This window comes from Rattus norvegicus, chromosome 1 (assembly GCF_036323735.1).
Source record: "Rattus norvegicus strain BN/NHsdMcwi chromosome 1, GRCr8, whole genome shotgun sequence".
Classification (NCBI taxonomy): domain Eukaryota; kingdom Metazoa; phylum Chordata; class Mammalia; order Rodentia; family Muridae; genus Rattus; species Rattus norvegicus.
Window position 1 is genome coordinate 254,631,790 of NC_086019.1, and position 21,934 is coordinate 254,653,723.

General features: G+C 44.9%; 1 protein-coding gene across 4 annotated transcripts in view; it reads right to left on the reverse strand.

Moving 5' to 3' along the window:
- Armh3 (armadillo-like helical domain containing 3) overlaps positions 1-21,934 on the reverse strand; it is a 182,400-nt gene that overhangs the window by 16,516 nt on the left and 143,950 nt on the right. For all 4 annotated transcript variants that reach the window (XM_039101424.2, XM_017590384.3, NM_001402549.1 and 1 more), the window contains one exon: positions 14,209-14,287. In XM_039101424.2, coding sequence (XP_038957352.1) covers positions 14,209-14,287 — 79 coding nt within the window. The remainder of the gene's footprint in view (positions 1-14,208; positions 14,288-21,934) is intronic.

Here is a 21,934-nt window from a genome sequence, read left to right on the forward strand (position 1 = left end):
CTGGAGAGGTTGTAGATGGAGAGGGAAGCCCTTGGGAGGTGGGAGCACTGGAAAAGAGAGAACAAAAAGGCTCAGTCCCATGAGCAAGCAACAAAGTGGGTGCCTCACCCAGGAAGACAGAGGGCAGAGACTGCACTGGAGGGTGGTGGATCAGAGAAAAGCTGGAAAAGCAGGAGGACAATCTAATGAAACAGCCTTTGGAGAGAAAGGGTTAATCTCAAACCACCACCAGGGTAGTGGGAGGCCGGGAGGCCTGGGGTTATGACACCATCAGCCCTCCCAGTAGTCATACAGCATGTACCTGCTAATGATGTGGGACAAGGTTAGGAGGAGATAGAATTCGTCCTGTGGAAATGACAGATCTAAGGCATTTTAAAGAGGTTATGATTTCATATGAGATGCACTCCTCTTGTCTGAAACCAAGTCTAAATAACTGAGCTACTCAAAATAGAATTATTCCCCAAGACTGGAAGGGATTGGTAACAGTTGCATCAGAGGCAGGTCCACAGTTGCAATGGTGGATGGAAGAATAAGGAACAGTGAAACAGTGAGAGAGATGAATACAGCAAAGACCAGTTGCTGGGTGAAGAGCCGTGCTCTAGTGCTCTAACACAGAACAGATTCAATCTGAGGATGATACTAAGGAACAATGCTGCACTGTAGCTTTAAGAGTTTGGAAAAAAGTCCACCTCATTTACAAAGATTAGACAAGGCTCTGGAGAAGCCTTCACTGATTTGTAACGATGATTAATCTCAGCTGTGAACAAAGTCATATCAGACCCTGATGCAAGACAGGTGTTGATAGAGACCTTAGTGTATGAAAATACAAATACCAAATGTAAAAGGCTACTGGGCCATGAAAAGTATGAACAATGCCTACAGATGAATTGTGCCACTGATGTTGGTCCCAATGTACACCATGCTAATATAATAGGCCAAGGTAAGGCTTGAGGTCTCTGATACCAAAATGCCTGGTGCTTCAATTGAGGGAAACATGGTCGTTTGCAAAGAGACTGTGACCAAACCGTTAAGTGCAAGAAGCAGCACTGGACTGGAAAAGTGAACAAGCTGGCTTTAGGCTCCATGGCTTTCCTAAATCTCACACAGAAAGAAGGCCTAGGCTTCCCAGGGTGTGTATGTGACATGGAAAAGGTCGAACTGGGTTCAGGAATGCAGATCCAAAAGATTCAAGGTAACTTCTTACTCTCAGGAAACGGCCTTGGGGGCCTGGCTCCGGGCTCAAAGCAAAATTACTATCCATCTCAGTCAAGGAGTATCATGCTACAAGGGAGAAAAATAAAAATCCCAGACATAGAATCAGTAGTGCTGTGTTAACTTTAAATTTTCTGACTGTTAATGAGAAAGGAACAACTGCATCAAGAGACATTGGGTTACAGAAAAAAAACGTGGAAATAAATCAGCCTCTACATACATACATACATACATACATATATATATATATATATATATATATATATATATATATATATACTGTAAGGATGTGTTAGCTGAATGAAAGCCAATGTGAGTTTTTGTGTTGGGGACACAGATTTGCTTTTATAGCCACAGGAAATGAGAAGCTGTGGACACATCAAAACAGACACAGAACAGAACTGAGCATCAGAGGTCTCCTGAAGACCTAGCCCACTCTCCTGAAAAGTGCTTAGTTCATTGAAAATATCTGTTTGTAATTTACCACTACACACAGCATGACTAATGGCCTAGCATGGAGGGAATGTATTGATAATTCTGGGATTTTGCTTTCTTAAAAAAAAAAACAAAACAGAAATATTTTAAGAATATGTTTTATTTTAACTCCAGGTGTGGGAATATCAGGCTGTTTTCGACTGTCTGCGACAGCTAACTATGATTTACTCTGTGCTCTAACAGAGGTGTGGTTTCGCCGGCTGCAGATAATTTCTGTGATTATGCGCTGTTTGGAAATCTGGGAACTTTTCAGAGGGTATAAATGAGGGCCCTAAGGTGGATGATGGTTGCTCAGGGAGATTAGTTGGGGTTTGCTACTAGCCATGATCAAAGAAACAAGGAGAAAGACATTAGATACAAGGATCTGTCTGTCTGCCTGCCTGCCTGCCTGCCTGTCTGTCTGTCTGTCTCTCCTCTATCCTTTCTCTCCTATTTAGTGAGAGGGGGGTGAAACCAGGGGATGGGGAGAGATAAAGGGTAGGATAAAGAAGAACCCACAAAGTGGCAAAGACCAGCTACACTGGGATTAAAGGCATTCATCACCACTGCCTGCCTAAACAAATGTAATTTAAGAAAATTATAGAGGAAAATAAAAGTTGAAAACTTTTGTGCCTGGGAATAGGTAAAGATTTATTCAGGATGTCCTTGAACTTGTTATGTAACAAACAGTGACCTTGAACTCCTGATCCTCTTGCCTCTGCCTCACTGGTATAACAGGAATGAAGGAGGGGTGTCTTAAGCTGGGCATGGTGGCACATGTCTGTACGCACAGCACTCAGGAAGAGGATGCAGAGGGATCACAACCAGTTTAAAGCTGGTGTCTGTCTACCTGTTGAGTTCTCATCTCCAAAGATAAATATCCAAAGCCAGCCGTGCTGCGCACTGTGCTTCTTGGGCAGATGCAGTTTTGGAGTGTGTGTGGCTCCTAGATTGGTACAGCAAGTACTTCTGTACTGTTTGCACAGAAGAGCTGGGGAGAGTCAGTCTAGGCAGGCACATAGTTCCTGTCTTGTACCAAAGATGCTCTGAAGCAGGGAATTCTCAGACCACAGCAGTTCTTGAGAGTTTCCTTTAGAGATAAGAACTTGTTCTTTTTCAGAGTACCTTAGCTCAAAATGGCTGCAAAGGAAAGAAAGGAAGAGATACGAAAACACACACACACACACACACACACACACACACACACACACACACGCAAAGAATGTAACCCACAAAACAAAACAAACACACAAACATACACACACACACACAAAAAAACCACCCAAAGCCAAGAGCCAAACAGCACAAAACCAGACTGTTGCTGAGTATCTGTCCTTCCTCTGGGTACTTTAAGTGACTTTCTACCGAGACACCTTGCTTTTCTCCTAGGGCACTACCATTTCATATGACTTGCTGGGAAACAGGGCTTCTAAGGGTGGAGGCCAACCTCTTGGCTTTCTGAGAAGCGGTCTGTTTGAAAGGGAACAGCTTCTGCTACGGCCGCCTGCATACAATATGCACAAGTTTGCTGTTTGCTTTCCTTCCTCCCTCTCTGTTTTCGTCTCCTGTACTTCAGGAACAAACTCAATTTTAAAACCAATTTAAGCTGCCCAGGTCTCACAGTGGTCTATGCCTTTCAAGGCTGCTACCAAAGGGCTTTCTAGTGCCTTGAGACTTATTGATTTGACAGGCTGTACCTGCCCTTCAGCAAGGTGGACCAGATAATGAACCTCACAGTGGGTGATTAGTAAGAGGCTGCCACTTGGGTAAAGGATTGGTGACAGTGACTTTCCTTAATTTCCCTGGGCAGTCACCCCACCTCCCTTTATTTGGCTGAAACCACAGACAGCCCTGTGAAGCTTTTCTTTGCACTAATTACATGTCCAACACATTCAGACCCATACACTGTATAAGCAAGGCACCTAATCATGTCTACAGGTGCCAAGGTAACAGGAATGGAGGAGACACAAGACTTCCATCAGGCCTTCTTTACATGCTGCCCCAATGTGTCTGAACTCCCTACCTGAGGTCTCTTTCCTTGGAAACAGGAAGTTTCCTGTTCAACTCTGAAGAAACTGTCATCTGCTGCCGGTGGTGCACAGCAGTTTCCAATCCTAGCACTTGGGAGGTGGAAGCAGGAGGATTAGGCAGGATTTCAAGGCCAGCCTTGGTGATAAGTTTTGAGGCCAGCCTTTCTGACCCTAACTCACTAGTCTCTGCCTCCGTGTCAGGGCCTCGCTTACTTCCCACCCCTAACAGATTATCATTTGTGATCTATGCTCAGTGTCCCCTTTTAGCTGAGTGGGTTCTTTTTCAGATTGCAATTATCACATGGTCACAACTGTTATGAAAAATTGAAATACTGTTATGGTTCCCAAAAACTATTTCAAGCTGGAGGGCTGGCTCGGCATTTAAGAGCACTTGGTCGCTCTTGCAGAGGACCTAGGTTTACTCCCCAGCACCCGAATGGTGGGTCAAAAACCATTTGTAACTCCAGTTCCAAGGATCTCTCATCCTCTTCTGGATTCCATAGTCAACACGAATATACCTGGTGCTCAGGCAAAACGCTCATACACACAAAGAAAGAATGACAAAACCGAGATACAGCTTTGCATAAGGGTACTTCTAGCCTCTGCTACTATCACAGGGGCAAGCCAGGCTCTCCACACATCTCCCGGAGTTCTCAAGACCTTCCTAGAAGAGATGGCAGTGGAGATCTCTTCCCAAAATCTTCCCAAAATCAAATGAAGGAAGTGGTTGTGAAGAGAGAAGTGTCCCTGAGCATCCCGACTACACCCAGAGCACTGGAGGGAGACCCTCCCTCCTGCAAGTGAAGGAAGCAGGACTACTCGGCTGCAACTCTGAGGATAACAAGGTCCTCAGTGCCTACTGCCATCCTCTAGCACTTCCTTCCTCACACTGACAAAGTGGCTTCATAGCTGCCACACTGAGAAAGAGCAGACATTCATGTGGTGGCCATTTCCAAGTTCTCCTGCAGTGACAGCAGCAGACACAAAGAACAAATGCTGCACCAAGGCATGGCCTCCACCACACAGTTGTTCCCTGGCTGTGCAACAACTAAACTGGAATAAACAGACTCACTACGGCAGTTAAGGGGCTGGATAGACTTAGCTTGTAGACTGCTTGGCCAGCATGTAAACCCTGGGTGGGACTCCAAGTACCATGTAAAGGAGGCATGGTAGGTAGCACATGCCATGTAGTTAGAGCACTCAGCAAAGCAGGGCAGAAAGATTGGACGTTCAAGGTCATCCTTAGTACAAAGTGAATTCCCACAGGGGTAATTAAACTTTAATGTGAAAAAAGTGGAAATATATAAAAAAAATCTACTGTGTAAATAAAAATGTTTCTAAAAGGTCACCATGACACCCCTTTATTTGGAGGAAAGTCTTCCTAGGATACCTGTTTGGAATAAAGGGGCGCATTCCATTTATGAAGTTGTCACACCACATTAGGACCCTGTATGTGGATATATCCGTAAGCAACCCCTCTAGCATGGACTGGTACTTTGCATCCTCAGCTAAATGCCTTCTAAGACTTCTGGCTACCTCCCAGGAACAGGCCCATCACTGCCACTCTCCTGCTTCTTGCTCCTTCATAACCCCAGCTTACCTATTCCTTCAACCTATCTGACAGACTCAAATTGTCATACACGCCTCAGCCTGACAAAACAGAGAGGCTTAGATTCTGGAGAAAGTCCAGCCTAGCTACATTTGTAGCCCTGAACAAATCAGTTCTTTGTAGTGTTTTCACCTATAAAATAATAATTATGTTTATCCCCAAAACCTGACATAAGATTAAAGTAAATAACCCATACAAAAGTGCTCCCTCAATAATTACAAAGTGTCCTCGTCCTTGTGTGTTTTTGCATCTGTATTAAATCCAAGACACTTTCTCTCCTACACAGGCCACTGATGGTATAGTCAACTCACTGGTCCAACTAAGACAATCACCCACAGTTGGCTTTCTTCTGGGGGCTTCTTATGCCTATGGTATGTAAGCAGCACGCAGGAGCCACCCTTCCCTCTGACTTTGTGTCTTTCTTGTTTAAGGGAATGAATTCAGTGAACTAACAGCTCCATTGAGGTGTTTTTCCACCCAACGAGTCAACTGAAATGCCAGAACACAAATAAAGACAGCAAGGCAGGCAGGGTGGGACAGCAGCTAGAGTTGGGGTCACATGTCTCACTCAGCCAGAGTTCTCACAGCAACAGTCACTCATGGCTACAGAGAGGCGGTCCACTGCTATAAGCCATTGTAGAAAAGCACGCTGTCAAGTACAGGAAACGAATCACGGCTACTGTGGGAGTCTTAAACCTTAAATCTTGAGCATGTATCTTTCTGCCAAGGCTGCCTTGTTCTAAGAGGAGAAAACAGCACGGGGCACTGGGAGCCTGCTGTTCAGAGTCTAAAATCACCATGTTTAAAATGCAAACGTGGCCTGGGACATTATTTAGTTTACTTTAGTTGTGGGAGAGACAAAGTCTCTATGTAACACTGCCCATTCTGGAACCCTGTAGGTAGACCAGGCTGGCTTCTGCCTCTGCCTCCCAGTGCTGAGATTAAAGGTGTACTCAACCATGCCTGGCTGGGGAGAATTTTTATAGAGGTGGCTCCCATGAGGAAAGTGAGCCATAAGAACTTCCTCCTTAGAAAATCCTGATAGGAACAATAGGCTTCACCTTGTACCCATGGTGGGAGCTTCACACCAAAACACACAAATCAGCCCTCTCTACTGCTCACATCCACAGAGGCTGCTACACACTCACGCAGTACACCAAGGGGGGAGAACGCTGAAGATGAAAGAAAATGAGGCTTGGTTCTCCTCAGAGGCCTGTAAGTTCTTAGGGCTTTCTACCAAGTTCTCTCACACAAAGTATTCTACTCGGGCTCCTAGAGACACGGTGCCACACAAAAGTGGGGCTCCCCTCTTATTACAGTTCAGTTTTCACTGGAAATAAACCAGGCTGGGCCTGATGGCTCAAACTTCTAATTCTAGCACCCAGAAGGCTAAGGCACTAGTTAGAGACCAGCCTGGGCTACATGGGGAGTTCCAGATTTGTTCTAAACAGAACAGAACAGAACAAAAAATCCAAACAACGAGAAACTGAAAAAAAAAAAAAAAAAAAGGCTAGGTATCATTTGGATTTCTAAATATCTAGCAGTCATTTGTAGTTTTTTTTTTTTTTTTTTTTTCCGGAGCTGGGGACCGAACCCAGGGCCTTGCGCTCGCTAGGCAAGTGCTCTACCGCTGAGCTAAATCCCCAACCCCGTCATTTGTAGTTTTTAAGATTTATTTTTACTGTATGTCTACCTGTGAGTATCTTCAAGTATATAAGTGTATCATGCACATGTTGGTGTCTGTGGAAACCAGAACAGGGTACTGGATACCCAAAGGTGACGTTACAGGTGGCTGTGAGCTGCCCAACGTGGGTTCTGAGAACCGAGTACTGATCTGCAGCAGCGGCCAGTGCTCTTATGATAAGCTGTCTCTCCTCCCTTCAGCAGTCATTTGTAATGGCTCTTAGGAGCAGGAGAAGTCAAATGTATTTAGAAACTTTACTAAAGTAATACTTACAGCTTTCCACACTACTCTGCTTGTAATAATACTTTAAAAAAATGTCTTGAGGGCTGTCAAGATGGTTCAGCCAATATAAACATCTGCTGCCTAGGCTGGCCACCGGAATCCTCAAAGCCTACATGGTAGAAGGAAGGACAAACTCTGAGCACGAGAGCACACACACACACACACACACACGCGCTCGCGCTCTCTCGCAGGCAGACACACACACGCGCGCGTGCACACACACACTATGCACTATGTAGTATGTGCATCCATACATGTAAAACTGCATAGAGGCCTCCTTTGGATCCAAAATCCAAAGCTCTAGGGAGAGTAGACAGGAATCCAAACCTCGGCAAAGATTTGCTAACACAGCTGTCTCACACCTACAATCCCAGAGTTTGGGAAGCTGGAGACAGAGACTTTTACAAACTCAAGGTCATTTTCAGTTACAAGGAAGTTAGTTTTGGGCTAACCTAGTCTATATGAAACCTTTCTTAAAAAACAAGGTAGGGATGTGGTGAACAGATGTATATGCACTAAAACACACTAAAAAAAAAGTAAATAAATCTAAAATGACAAACTGATTTTGATTATGTCATAATATTAAAAACAGTAACAATTCCTATCATAGAAAACTAGGGGATCTGACTGTATCAGCCTAGGGCCATAACACTGTGGGTCCCAGCAGAATATCTTTCTCCCAATTGTCCTTTCTTTGGAGGGTGTGCTGGGAAATTAAACCAGAGTCTTCGGTATGCTGGGCAGAGACCCACAGGGTTGAGCTATATCCCAAACCTTAAGGTTGTCTCAGAAAATCTATAACTTTGTATGCAGAGGAATTTTTAGCAAGCTCCAGGCCACTGGGGTGAAAGTAAAGCTTCAAGATAGGTTCTCTACCCTTAGAAACAGAAAGTAGGATGGTGGTTGCCAAGGCAGCAGGCGGAGAGGAACAGGGAGTTGTTCAGAGGACAGAGCTTTAGTTCTGCAGGATGGAAATGGCTTAGAGATCTGTGGCACAACAGTGTACGTGGTGTTAAGTGTACTGTTTCATGCCCTGAGAAATGGTTAGTATGGCAAATATTTTTAACTGCGATTTAAAAAAAAGGCTTTTCCATCAGGCCTCACCATATGCCTGGCATCGTTAGACCCTTAATAAGTGTTTGTGATCAAATTAAAAACAAGTAATCAGGAAGAAACTCTGGGTATGATGGTGCATACATGTAACCACAGCATTCGGGAGGCAGAGGCAGGTGGATCTCTGTAAGTCAAACCAGCCAGAGTTATATAGTTACGTGCTACATTTTAAACATTGTCTGTTAAAAAAAAGGAGGGGGTGGGGGAGAATCTTGTGCACTGTGTATTCAGATGCTGATTTCTGTGCCCAGAGTTCAGGTTACAGTCTAGATGCTGGCATTGTCACGATTACTGAGCCATCTCCTGTATCTATGCTGTGTAAAGAATGTTCCCATTATGTCTGATTGGTTAATAAAGAGCGATCAGCCTATGGCTGGGCAGGAGAGCACAGAGAAGCCAGGACATCTGAGAGTCCCAAAGAGACAGAGTGGAAGGGGGGTGGGGAAGGGAAGAAGGTGTGGAGAGGCCAAGTGGAGGGACCAGGAGGAGAAGAAAGTGGCCAGGAGGCCAGTGACGCACCATGAGGAGTCTCCATGAGGACACATGGAACAGAAAGAATATGGACACGACAAAAAAAAAGGGGCTGGGGATTTAGCTCAGTGGTAGAGCGCTTACCTAGGAAGCGCAAGGCCCTGGGTTCGGTCCCCAGCTCCGGAAAGAAAAAAAAAAAAAAAAAGAATATGGACACGACTCAGATTAGAGGTAAAGGACCTTGTGGCTAGGTGGTAGGCAGCCTAACTGGGTTAGATTAGGATAGCAAGGGGGTGAAGAAAACCCCCCAAATTATTATTCTGGGGTGGTATTGGGGGGAAATCAGGCTGGCCTTAAACTCACAGAGCTCTGCCTGCCTCTGCCTCCCCAGTGCTGGAATTAGAGATGTGTGCCACTACACTCCACCAAGCTTCAGACTGTTTTGTGACCCAAGGACATGACATTCAAAACTCTGGGATTCTCCATTCTTCCTGACTTGTTCAGGTCCTAGTTTTGAGTATACTTTACAATTTATGTCTCTCTGTTAACTAAGCATATCCTTCCTCTTCTGAGTTACGTTGAGCTGGCCTTTCCTCCCTGTCTTACGAGCACAACTGCAGATTCCTTGCTTACACCGTTGGCTGCCATCTCTCTCTCTGGAATTATCTTCTTTCATATGTGTGGGTGTTTGCCTGCATGGATGGACCACATGCAAGCCTGCTACTCACAGAGGCCAGAAACAGGTACGGGATCCCCTTGAACTGGAGTTACAGAAGTTGTGACAACACCTACAGTGTAGGTGTTAACCTTGGGACCTCTGGAAGAGCAGCCAGTGCTCTTAACTGCTGAGCCAGCTCCCAAGGCCCCAAGGATTTTTCTTAAACACCAAGTGGGATCTGCTGCACGATGCATCCCAGGCACCAGGAGGCCTGCAGCTTGCCTGGGCTACACAGCAAGTTAAAGAACAATCTAAGCAAATTAGTAAGACCCTATCAAGATAAAAACTAGCAAGGGGGGCTGGGGCCACAGCTCAATGGCAGAACACTTGCTTAACTAAGTGTGTGAACCCCTGGGTCTCACCATTACGTGCCTTCAGCCCACATTTATTTAGTACAGATAAAGCAGTCACTGAAATGTTTCAAGGAAACAGGCTGTTTAGCTCAACTACCTTATGGGAATGAAAACCGGGCCAGGGCAGTAGTGGGGGAAGACAACTCACAATGACTTAAAGGGCAATGTCTGAAGCTGCTCCTTTTGCGTCCTTTTAAAAGGATGGAGTTCTAGAAATGAACACCAAGGAAGGCCGACGCAAACCTCATGAAGTCAGAAGTTCTTTTGCTGACATGCATTTTGACAGCGACTCACTCTACAGCCTGAGCTGACCTCACGCAGCCATCCTTCATGCTGGGATTACAGGCATGAGGAACAGTGACATCATCTTTTAAAAGATCTTACTTCTTGATGGTCAAGTTTCCCAGTACAGCAAATGGTTCTACTAGGTAGGCACGAATGTTTGCTACCGAGATACCCGGGAGAGAGACAGGAGCTAAATCCCAGCCGAGGGTAGACAATTAGCCTGAAGAGCAATTTTTCTCCAACTGTTCTAGAAATAACCATACCTCTTAGTTTCACTATTGATGGTGCACTCCCTTTTGTTTGTTTTGTTTGAGACAAGGTCTTATGTGGCAATGGCTGTCCTAGATTCCATTATGTAGACCAGGCTGGCCTTAAACTCAGAGATCTGCCTGCCTCTGGTATTAAAGGAGGACACCACTACATACAGCAGGGATTACAACAATGCCTAGTATGTTCAAAACATTTAAACTTACAAAATAAATAAATCTCCCCAAATCCTTACAAACCTAGGTAACCATGGTAGCCTCCTGGTTCTAATACCAGCACCTGGGAGGCTGAAGCAAGAAGATTCTATGAGCTGAAGGCCAGCCTGGGCTACACAGTGAATTCCAGGTTAGTCCAGGCTAACCCTGTCTCTAAAAAAGGAAGAAAAAAAAAAGATTCATCCCAGTATTCCAGAGGCTGAGGCAGGCCAATATCTGTGAGGCCAGCCTGGTCTACAAATTGAATTACAGGACAACCAAGACTGTTACACAGAAAAATCCTGTCTCGAAGCCCTCCACTCCCCAAAAAAGGATTCACAAATCTTTTCTAGAACAAAATGGAAGGCTGGCAGGTAGAGCTAACAAAGAGCCTGCCCTGTCCGTCTAACTTAACTGATGCTATTAACTCCTGGGAATGCCTATTAACAGGCTTTAGGCTTTCTCTTAGAAGGACTTTAGAATCTGCTAGAGATTAAAATCCTGTTTTGTTTAGCTCTTTTTTCTTTTCCCTCCCTACTAACATAGCTGCTAACAGCTGCAGGGCCTTACTGCTGTCAAAGCCAGCTCTTTGGGAAGTGTAAATCCTCTCGACTTTCTGACATTAGTATTAATGTTCATAAGTAAAGGGAGAGAAGTACTCCACATGTTGGAGACAGACAAGGGAGTCAGATGCTTCTAACCTGATAAAAACAAGTGCATTTGCTGTTACAGACAGGGAGGGGGGAAGGGAGAGGAAGGGGAGGGGGAGAGGGGGAGAGCGCCATTACTGAGCAGCCTTCCGAGGCAGTTGGGGAAGAGAAACTCTATTCTGCGATCAGGGTCCTGGGGTAACAGTGCTCTGTGAGAGGAAATGAGCGCATAATAACCAGGGCTGCAGAGATTACACTTGGGCTTTTCACCAATGAGCCTCATCGCCCTCTGTACTGTCACAGGCATGTAACTGCTACAAAGCAAATGGACACTGAGGACCCCTTCTCTTTGTGGTGCTGGGAATGAAACAGCACATCACACATGTCAGACGAGCATCACAAGCACACTATCCCCAGCCCTCTTCCCTGTTACTGAATCAGCTCAGCTCCTTTCCCTAGGAGCCACCTCTCTGCTGGCTCAAGGAACACTTTTCTCATCACTTTCAACCCTGAATGGAGGTGAAAGGGCATGAGGATACAGCTTGTCAGTTTTCCCCTTTCTGACTTTCTCATGCACCACATGGTTTTGTTTTTTGTTTGTTTGTTTGTTTTTGTTTTAAATTATTATTGGCTGGTGGCTGCTACTTCTAGAGAAAAATGTCAGCTGTCCTTCCCAGGCTGCTGTGCATGGCTTTCAGGCTACCCAAAGCTTAGAGTGGTAGGAAGACCATCTTGTTCCCTTAACATACAGAACATAATACACAGACGTTCTGTATAAAAATGATACACAGACAGCTCCAGTATCAAAGGAACAGGAGTCTGCTCTGCTTCACAGGCAGAGGGAAAAAGAAAATGTTAGCCATTTATAAAGGCAGCTTTAAGTGTGAGGATGGAGCCACACAGCTGGCTTCACAAAAGAGAACAAATATTGAATAGGAAACAACTGACAGATTAATAGAGCTCCATCCATCTGGCTGCAGAAAGAGCCGCTGGGGGGAGTACTGAGAAGGCTCTGTTAGAAAAAAGCTTGCCTGCTGCCTCGCTGGGAGAAACGAGTACCTCTCAAGAAGGCTGGAACACATGGTCACACACAGTTGCTGGCTGGTCCTGTTCCTTAGAAAACTCACAAGAGGGGCTGGGGATTTAGCTCAGTGGTAGAGCGCTTACCTACCTAGGAAGCGCAAGGCCCTGGGTTTGGTCCCCAGCTCCGAAAAAAAGAACCAAAAAAAAAGAAAAAGAAAACTCACAAGAGCTACAAGGATGCACTGGCAAGAAAGGGAGACCAGAACATACGAGGTTTGGGATTCATCCCTTGGCTTCTCCAACTCAGAAGAAGGATGACATGCAAGAAAGGAGATTCAGGTACGTATGTATCCACGTATGTGTGTATGTATGTGTGTATGTATGTATGTATGTGTGTGTGTATGTATGTATGTATGTATGTATTTAGTGTGGGTGTGTGCAAGTGAGCATGTGTGGAGGACAGGTTCACAACCTGTGTCTTCAACTGCTTTCTACCTTCTGTGTGTGTGTGTGCTGGGGTCTCTCACTGAGCTTAGAGGTCACCTGTTCAATTAGACGGGCTAGCTAGCAAGCTCTAGGAATCCACCCACCTCTGCCTTTTTCATGTTGGAATTACAGGCACACCTAGCTTTTTTGTGTGTGCTCGGGGACTGAGCTTGGGCTCCCTTGCTTGAACAGCAAGCACTTCACCCAAATAAGCCATCCCCTCAGCAACTCAGTTTGTGCTTTTGACATAAGACTCGAAAGCCTTCAATGAAAGAGCAAAGTAAAGGCAGGAGGTCAGGAGTGAAAGGTCATCCTCAGCTACACAGGGAGTTTGGCCATATACACGAGTTAAATTCTTATAGCCAACATAGGCATGTGAGCCTGGTTTCACGTCTTCTTTTTCTTTTAGCAGCAGTTTTTTTTTTTTTTTGTTTTGTTTTGTTTTTTGGTTCTTTTTTTCAGAGCTGGGGACCGAACCCAGGGCCTTGCGCTTCCTAGGCAAGCGCTCTACCACTGAGCTAAATCCCCAACCCCGCAGCAGTTTTATATAACGTTATCAAGCAGTTTTATATACTTATCAAGCTATTAATAAAGATTCTTACCCAGAGAGAGAGAGAGAGAGAGAGTGCGGGAGTGAGAGCGCTCAGATGAAACAGTAGGTTCAACTCCATGCCATGCTGAATGCCATCTGTACTTTTACATGGTGTAGAGCCCAGCACAAGTGCTAGCTGAGAAGAGGAAATCAGGCCAAACAAACGTGCAGGGCTATCTGCATCCTCGACTCAGTTGCTAGCACAGAAAACCCTGCTCGGAAATAACTGCTCAGGCAAAGAGAGCACAGCCACTAAGGAAAACGAGCTCTCAATTAAAGCTTATGCTTTCCATTCATTCCTAACTTATCATGCCTTACTTTTTTTTTTTTTTTTTGATTTGTTGGCGTGCAGCGCAGACTGTGGCTGCCTCACTGTGTAACCAAGGATAACTCTACTCCTGCTTCCAGGTACTGGGATTACAGGTATGCATCATGATGTTGACTTTTCTGACTTTCAGAATCAAAATCACTGTGACTGAGAGCTTAACAATGAAGGCCTTGTCACCTGCTCTAAGACAGTAATGCATCAAGTTTCACCTCATGCTTGATACAATTAAACCCTTCAGATGGCACGAGTGAAGGAGGTATTAATGGCTTTAAAGAACCAGCAAGCAATCTTGCACTAACTCTTCCCACCAGCCTGGTTTTACCACCCCACCACTACCCTTGCTCAAAGCTCAGTAACAGAGTCCCATTACTAGAAAAAAAAAAGAGCCATGAGATCCTCCTCACCATGAGGTCAATGTGGGGAGAGCAGTGACTTACCTGTTCCTCTGAGAGTTGAGAGATGTGGTTCACAGCAGCGTAGGACTCAATTTTGGGAGTAAAGTGACTGACGATGGCTCTGAAATAAAGAATTAACATTACTATGGTCCCAGACGGAAGAAAATGATAATCCAGTTAATAACTAGCAGTAGCCTTGGGTTTATCTGTGTCAACTTGACATAAGCCACAGTGTCAATCAAGAAATGCCTCCATCACACTGGCCTCTAGGCAATCCTTAAGGAAATCTCTTTGATTAATGATTATTGATGCGGGAGAGAAATGCCACTCCTGGACAGGTGGTCCTGGACAGGGTAAGAAAACATGCTGAAGGACCAGAGAGATGCCTCAATGGTCAAGATCGATTGCTTGTTCTTACAAAGAACCCGGGTGAGCTCCTAGCAGCCACACTGGGTACCTCACAACTGTCTCTAACTCCAATTTTAAGGGAGCTGACACCCTCTTCAGGCCCCCAAGGACACTGCACGTGCTTGGTATATACATGTAGGCAAGCGCGCGTGTGTGTGCGCGTGCACACACACACATACACAAGAGAGAGAGAGGGAGAGAGAGAGGGAGGGAAAGAGGGAGAGAGAGAGAGAGAGAGAGAGAGAGAGAGAGAGAGAGAGAGAGAGAGAGAGTGTAAGTAAGCAGTGAGAAGAAAGTCAGTAAGCAGCACCCTCCACGGTCTGTTTCAGCTCCTGCCTCAGGTTCCTGTCTTGAGTTCCCACTCTGACTTTGTTCTGAGGGAGTGACCTAGGAGCTATGAGATGAAATAAACCCTTTTCTCTCCAAGTTGCTTCAAACCACAGTGTTAATGACAACATGAGGACAAGGACAACTGTCCTCTTCCTAAGCATGAGTTATAAATGATATGAAGTGGGGAGGATTTAACAACCCACTGAAGAGTAGAATCAGATGCCTCTGATATGGAAATGAGCTACAGAGGAGAACATATAAAAACAAAAACCTAGCATGGATGAAAAAGGTCCTGGAGGTGTCCACTAGGGGGCCACAGTGTTCCAATTAGAAGGAGGCGTACAGGCGGGTACTCTGAAGCTGGACCAACATGTAGACAAAATACAGTCTCTGAGGAAGCTAAGCTTTGCCAAAGCTGACATTCAGTCTTTTTTTTTTTTTTTTTTTTTTGGTTCTTTTTTTCGGAGCTGGGGACCGAACCCAGGGCCTTGTGCTTCCTAGGTAAGCGCTCTACCACTGAGCTAAATCCCCAGCCCCGACATTCAGTCTTTATGCTTGTTAGTATTAGTCCCAAACCATAATCTAAACTACAAAATCAATCACTTGATCACATCTAAAGTCACCACATCCGGTTAAATTCACCTTTCAAAAAAAAAAATCTCTGAGGGCCTGGAGAAAAAGTGTGTGTTAAGCAAACATGAGAACCTGAGTTCAGAGCCCTAGCACCAATATAAAAGTTGAGCACAGGGGTTGGGGATTTAGCTCAGTGGTAGAGCGCTTGCCTAGGAAGCGCAAGGCCCTGGGTTCGGTCCCCAGCTCCAAAAAAAAGAACCAAAAAAAAAAAAAAAAAAAAAAAAGTTGAGCACAGTCATGTGCCTGAGTCCCCAGATTGTGTGTGTGTGTGTGTGTGTTCATGCAGAGACAGAGGGCTGGGTAGCCAACCAGTGTAGTGAAACATAATGAACTCCAGATTCAGTGAGAGGAGATCATGTTTTAAAAATTTAGGTTCCCATGGGTACAATAGTGTCGTGAACAGGAAGGGTGGGTAACTACTTTCTGCTTGGTTACTTGCTGCACAGATGGAAACACATGTCTAGTTCTGTAAATTAAGAGCCAAGGTTGAAGAGCTCAGAAGACCCAGGGATGAGCCGCCGCCTACTACTACTACTACTACTACTACTACTACTACTACTACTACTACTATTGTTTAGCTCAATGAAAATGTCAAGCTGCCCTACAAATCTGTAGGTCTCAACCACGGATTAGTGTAGCTCTCAGACCTCCTCAGAGAAGAAACTCACACTAGGTCAAGCACAGAGAATCAGGGTCAGCAGAGTGCTCAGCCATTTATGGGACACATCTATATCACACCCCCTGCATTAGGTTCAAGGATCATTGTCGAAGACGGATGGGAAGACTCCAAGAGCCAGAGGTCAAGGAGGAGAGAGCGAAATACTATCTTCTGAGTCCTATCAGCCACGAGGTCCCAGCAGCCAGAGTTGCTGAACAAAATCCAGCCGCTCAGCATTTCAGCACAATCCCCCACTCCTGCCTGTGGAGTTGAACAGAGGATGGTTTCTGGAAAAGGGAGGGTTTTATTTAAGGATGTGGCTCCTGGTAACTTGGCCACACTCTGGTAATGGCCTCACACCCAGGAGTATATGGGCAGCACAAATTGTAGTCAATGGGTTATTAAAAAAATCAAAAAGAGGGAGGGGTTGGGGATTTAGCTCAGTGGTAGAGCGCTTGCCTAGCAAGCGCAAGGCCCTGGGTTCAGTCCTCAGCTCCGGGAAAAAAAAAAGAAAAAGAAAAAGAAAAAAGAGGATTATACCCCAACTCAAAGATAGGGGTGTATTAGGAAGGGGATGTGTATTTGGAAGGCAATGTGGATCTGGGAAAAGTTAGAGGGGAGAGTTGGGGGGTAAATATGATTGAAATGTACTATAAAATTCTCAAGGAATTAGAAAAAAAAATTAAAACATATATAGTGGAGAGGAGTTGATGAGGAGGGAGAAACATTTCTTCAGTGGTGTATTCACTGGTTAGGAGCCCATGATCCTATAAAATTACCTTCACCTGTGTCTATGTGAGCAGCCTAACTAAACTCGATGGGGTTACACATACCAAAAAAGGTCATTAGGGTAGAAAGGATCCATGGGAGTGAAAGCAGGGCAAGATAAGGTAACTGCGGCATGGGTATTACTAAAATACATCAAATACATGTGTGAAAATATCATAATAAAATCCATTATGTCAACATACACAAATAAAAATACAAAATTGTAGACAACATAGTACACAGAGACAATGTAGATTGTTCCTCACGTCCATTATGAATCCAGTGCAACTCTTCCCCAGATGCAATTCCCAGGTCTAAGATATATCACACGGATGAAACATACACAAGTCTTCTATGAAACAATAAATAAGTCACGGTTTTCATCCAGCAGCCCAGAAGAGCACAACTGCTTCCGTTCCTGAGTTCCCTGGAGCAATCAGGCAGCCTCCAAGAGCAGCTATATGAACCCTTTGGGCAGGTGTGGCAGCAAAAAGCAAACGCCCAGTCTTATGCAGGTGACTGCCTGACCATGCTTAGAGCTTGCAACTTGAAGCTCCACCTTCAGAAGAGGTATAATGCTTAATTTCAACTGTGGTGATCAGGGAAAAGGTCTCCATTTTGTTTACTGGGTTTTGGTTATATGTAATGCTATTTCTCTTCACTACTAAAAAATCTGAATCTTATTTTTTCCCTGGAGGCCTAGGTAGAATAACACTGTTTCCATGAACAACACATAATGAAAACGAAAAACAAGAACAAACAAAAACAATCTCAAGGACTTTAGATGTAGAGAAAGAAGGCCCCAGTTGAAATCCTGATTCCTCACTGAGCCCTGAGGCACACACCTATAATCCTAGCACTCAGGAGGCTGAAGGTTTTTTTTTTTTTCTTCTTTATTAACTTGAGTATTTCTTATTTACATTTTGATTGTTATTCCCTTTCCCGGTTTCCGGGCCAACATCCCCCTAGCCCCCCCTTCTATGTGGGTGTTCCCCTCCCCATCCTCCCCCCATTACTGCCCTCCCCCCAGCAATCACGTTCACTGGGGGTTCAGTCTTGGCAGGACCAAGGGCTTCCCCTTCCACTGGTGCTCTTATGAGGTTATTTATTGCTACCTATGAGGTTGGAGCCCAGGGTCAGTCCATGTATAGTCTTTGGGTAGTGGCTTAGTCTCTGGAAGCTCTGGTTGCTTGGCATTGTTGTTCATATGGGGTCTCGAGCCCCTTCAAGCTCTTCCAGTCCTTTCTCTGATTCCTTCAACGGGGGTCCCGTTCTCAGTTCAGTGGTTTGCTGCTGGCATTCGCCTCTGTATTTGCTGTATTCTGCCTGTGTCTCTCAGGAGAGATTTACATCCGCTTCCTGTCGGCCTGCACTTCTTTGCTTCATCCATCTTGTCTAATTGGGTGGCTGTATATGTATGGGCCACATGTGGGGCAGGCTCTGAATGGGTGTTCCTTCTGCCTCTGTTTTAATCTTTGCCTCCCTATTCCCTGCCAAGGGTATTCCTGTTCCCCTTTTAAAGAAGGAGTGAAGCATTCGCAATTTGATTATCCGTCTTGAGTTTCATGTGTTCTGTGCATCTAGGGCAATTCAAGCATTTGGGCTAATAGCCACTTACCAATGAGTGCATACCATGTGTGTTTTTCTGTGATTGGGTTACCTCATTCAGGATGATATTTTCCAGTTCCATCCATTTGAGGCTGAAGGTTTTAAGGCCAGCCCGAGTAAATGAGACTGGTTCAAAAATACAGGATTGGGATGGATCTCAGCGGTAAAGCATCCCCCTAGCATGTCCGAGACCTTAGGTTAGATCACTCAGCAGTGGGGAAATCCTCACTCTTCTGCTGATTTGCTGTAAGAGTTAAGCACTGGTTTTTTCATGTTTTCTTGTATACCATCTCACTAACTTGCCCCAAAGGGTAGGTTAGAAGAGTGTGTGTATGTGTGAGTGTGAGTGTGTGTGTGTGTTTGTGTATGTATGCATGTGTCTCTGTGAGTATATGTGTCTGTATGTGAGTGTGTTTGTATATATGTGTATGTCTTTGTGTATGTATGTGTGTGTCTCTATGGGTGTATTTGTGTGTGTGTGTATGTGTTTCTGTGTTTGAATATGGGTGGATCTGTGTGTATGTGTGTGTCTCTGTTGGTGTGTCTGTATAACAGTGTGTGTGTGTGTGTGTGTGTGTGTGTGTGTGTTTTGCCACTGATTACCAGTAAGCTAAATCCTCATCTGTGCTTCTTTTTGTTTGTTTAGTTTTTCCTTTTAAGCAATTTCTCCTTTCCTTGACCATCCTGAGACATAGTATACAATATACTACAGAGTGTATTCCTGGGTACCTGGTGATTATAAGTGGGAAAAACATTCTATGCTTTTAAACACTCTTAAAAGTAGAAACCTTCCAACACACTGGCCTCTGAGAACAGGGGAAGGCATGACTGAATGGTGTGTGTCAGTTGATAAATTGTTTGTCTGAGGTTTAGTTATTTAATTTTACACTAACTTTTCTTTTCACCTTCACAACTTCACACACACTCCCATTTCATGCAATAATAAACTTCTTACCTTATGGAGCCAATGAATCTTTAGCCCATACAATTCAATAACAAAAGCAACAAAAAAAGCAATTTCCCTTGATGCCCGTTAACAGCGGTGCATTACAAGCCTCAGAGCCTCTGCTGATTAACATTTAACAAAATAAAACCGCAAATAAGAATTCCTCTCAACCTTTTCACTTTGAAACTATCTAATCACAAACTTCCTCAGCTGACCTGTTGGGCACTCCTCTACCTTACCCTCAGGCCTTGTGCACTCCTACCTGTGCCCTAGTGCACACTCCTGCCCCGGTGGCCATTCTTCCCAAGATCAAAGACCAAAATAAATAAGCAAGTGTGTACATTCTTAAAATTAAATGGAAAAAAGGAAACCTTAGTAGGAGAGGCATTTTGATGAATAGTGAAGAAAAAAGCGCATAGAAACCAAAGATGAGCGGCTAGGGATGTGGACATGGGGTGCAGGGTCGGGGATGTGGCTAAGTTGGTACGATGCTTAGCCAGCACGGAAGGAGCCCCAGTACCACATAAACTAGGTGTCTGTGACTCCAGAACGTGGCAGGTAGAGGCAGGAGGATCAGGAGTTCTGCAGTAAATATAAAAATAATCAAGGAAACAACACATTACACGCACATGTGAAAAGGTCACGATGAAGCTCCTTATGATATGTAATTAACATGATAAAAAAGGAGATGGGTAGGCATTCTGCCAGCTGACAAAAAGAATAAGCCATTGGCCAGGACGACAGTGGCTTGCTTTACTCACTGGTCCAAGCTTGTCAAGTGGCTTAGGAACCTATTAAAGCAACTGACTGGTTTAGGCAGTAGATCTGCTGGCTGAAAGGAGGGCACTGGGAATGAGCACCATTGACTGCATCCTAGCAGCTCATACCCTTTAATGGCTTGAGAAAGCGCTTTCCTGACTTCTAAGTGGGAATCACACGTGTCACTCCAGGGCTCTATTTGCCTTCTGTCTTCATTTCTCAGGTAAATGAAGGTTCACAACTCACTAAACCGGAAGCAGCAGGGGAGTAACGTGCGTGAACTACACAGGCACATGGTCTCTGGGTAGCTGCCCCTCTTCCAAAGCTTGTGCATGGCTGTCTAGTTGGGGACTTTAGGCTTTCTACCTTGATGCATGGCTTCATCTGCTGGAGATTTCTACCTCATTGCGGGCTGGAAATTAGGCAATAGCTTATAGCCACTTTCCTTGAAAAACGAGTTTGTGTATTCTTTTTTTCCTCTCTCTCTCTCTCTTTTTTTTTTTTTTTTCCAGAGCTGGGGACCGAACCCAGGGCCTAGCGCTTGCTAGGCAAGCGCTCTACCACTGAGCTAAATCCCCAACCCCGAGTTTGTGTATTCTTATTCCCTGTGTCTGGTGGAGAACAAGCTGAGTTCCAGTTCTTCTGTCCTCTAATCACAGATTTCAGCTGAGTAAGATGGACACCACAGCCTTCATACTTGGCTATACGTTATACTGCATCTCTTACATGGCTGTGCGAGGGGACAGACATGCTCTCCTGCTTTAGCAGCTAGCCTTACATTTGTTTCCAGTCTCTGCAATCAGTGAATATAGAGAATTAGCCACAGGAGCTGACAGGGCTGCCCCCTTTTGACGAAGGACATAAGTTACACACTCCTCTCAGACACGCCCACTTTCTTAGCAGATCTTTCCCCCAATAAATGAGCAGAATAAAATCTTCTGAAAGGGGGTTGGGGATTTAGCTCAGCGGTAGAGCGCTTGCCTAAGAAGCGCAAGGCCCTGGGTTCGGTCCCCAGCTCTGAAAAAAAGAACCAAAAAAAAAAAAATCTTCTGAAAGATAAAAGACTCACGTGACAGACCCAACCTGCACACATTCTATTACTCTGTAATAGAGAGTTTTCCTTTCCTCCCTGTCTTTGACAGGATTTCTTTCTATAGCTCTGGCTGTCCTGGAACTCACTCTGTAGACCAGACTGGCCTTGAACTTACAGATACGCCCCTGCCTCTGCTAGAATTAAAAGTGTGTGCCACCACCGCCTTGCTCATTAAAATTACTAATTTTTAGATTTCATTTTGATTTTATGTGCACATTTTGCCTGCATGTATGTCTGTGTGAGCAAATGGATCCTCTGGAACCAGAGCTACAGACAGTAGCTGCCATGTGGGTGCTGGGGTTGAGCATAGGTTCTCTGGGAGAGCAGCCAGTTCTCTAACTGCTGAGCCGTCTCTGTCTCTATGGCAGGTCAGGAATAGCTCATGGGAAATGTTCTTGAGGCTGGAGAATAAAACCTTTGGAGTCTGGCCCTGGGTTTCCTATCTCTGGAAGCAAAGGTAAGGAAACAAAACAAGCCATTTGAAATTATATACTACATTCTTCTGTTTCTCTTGAGAAAATAAAGATACCTGGCAGAAATTCCCAAGAGTGAGAATCTGTTAAAA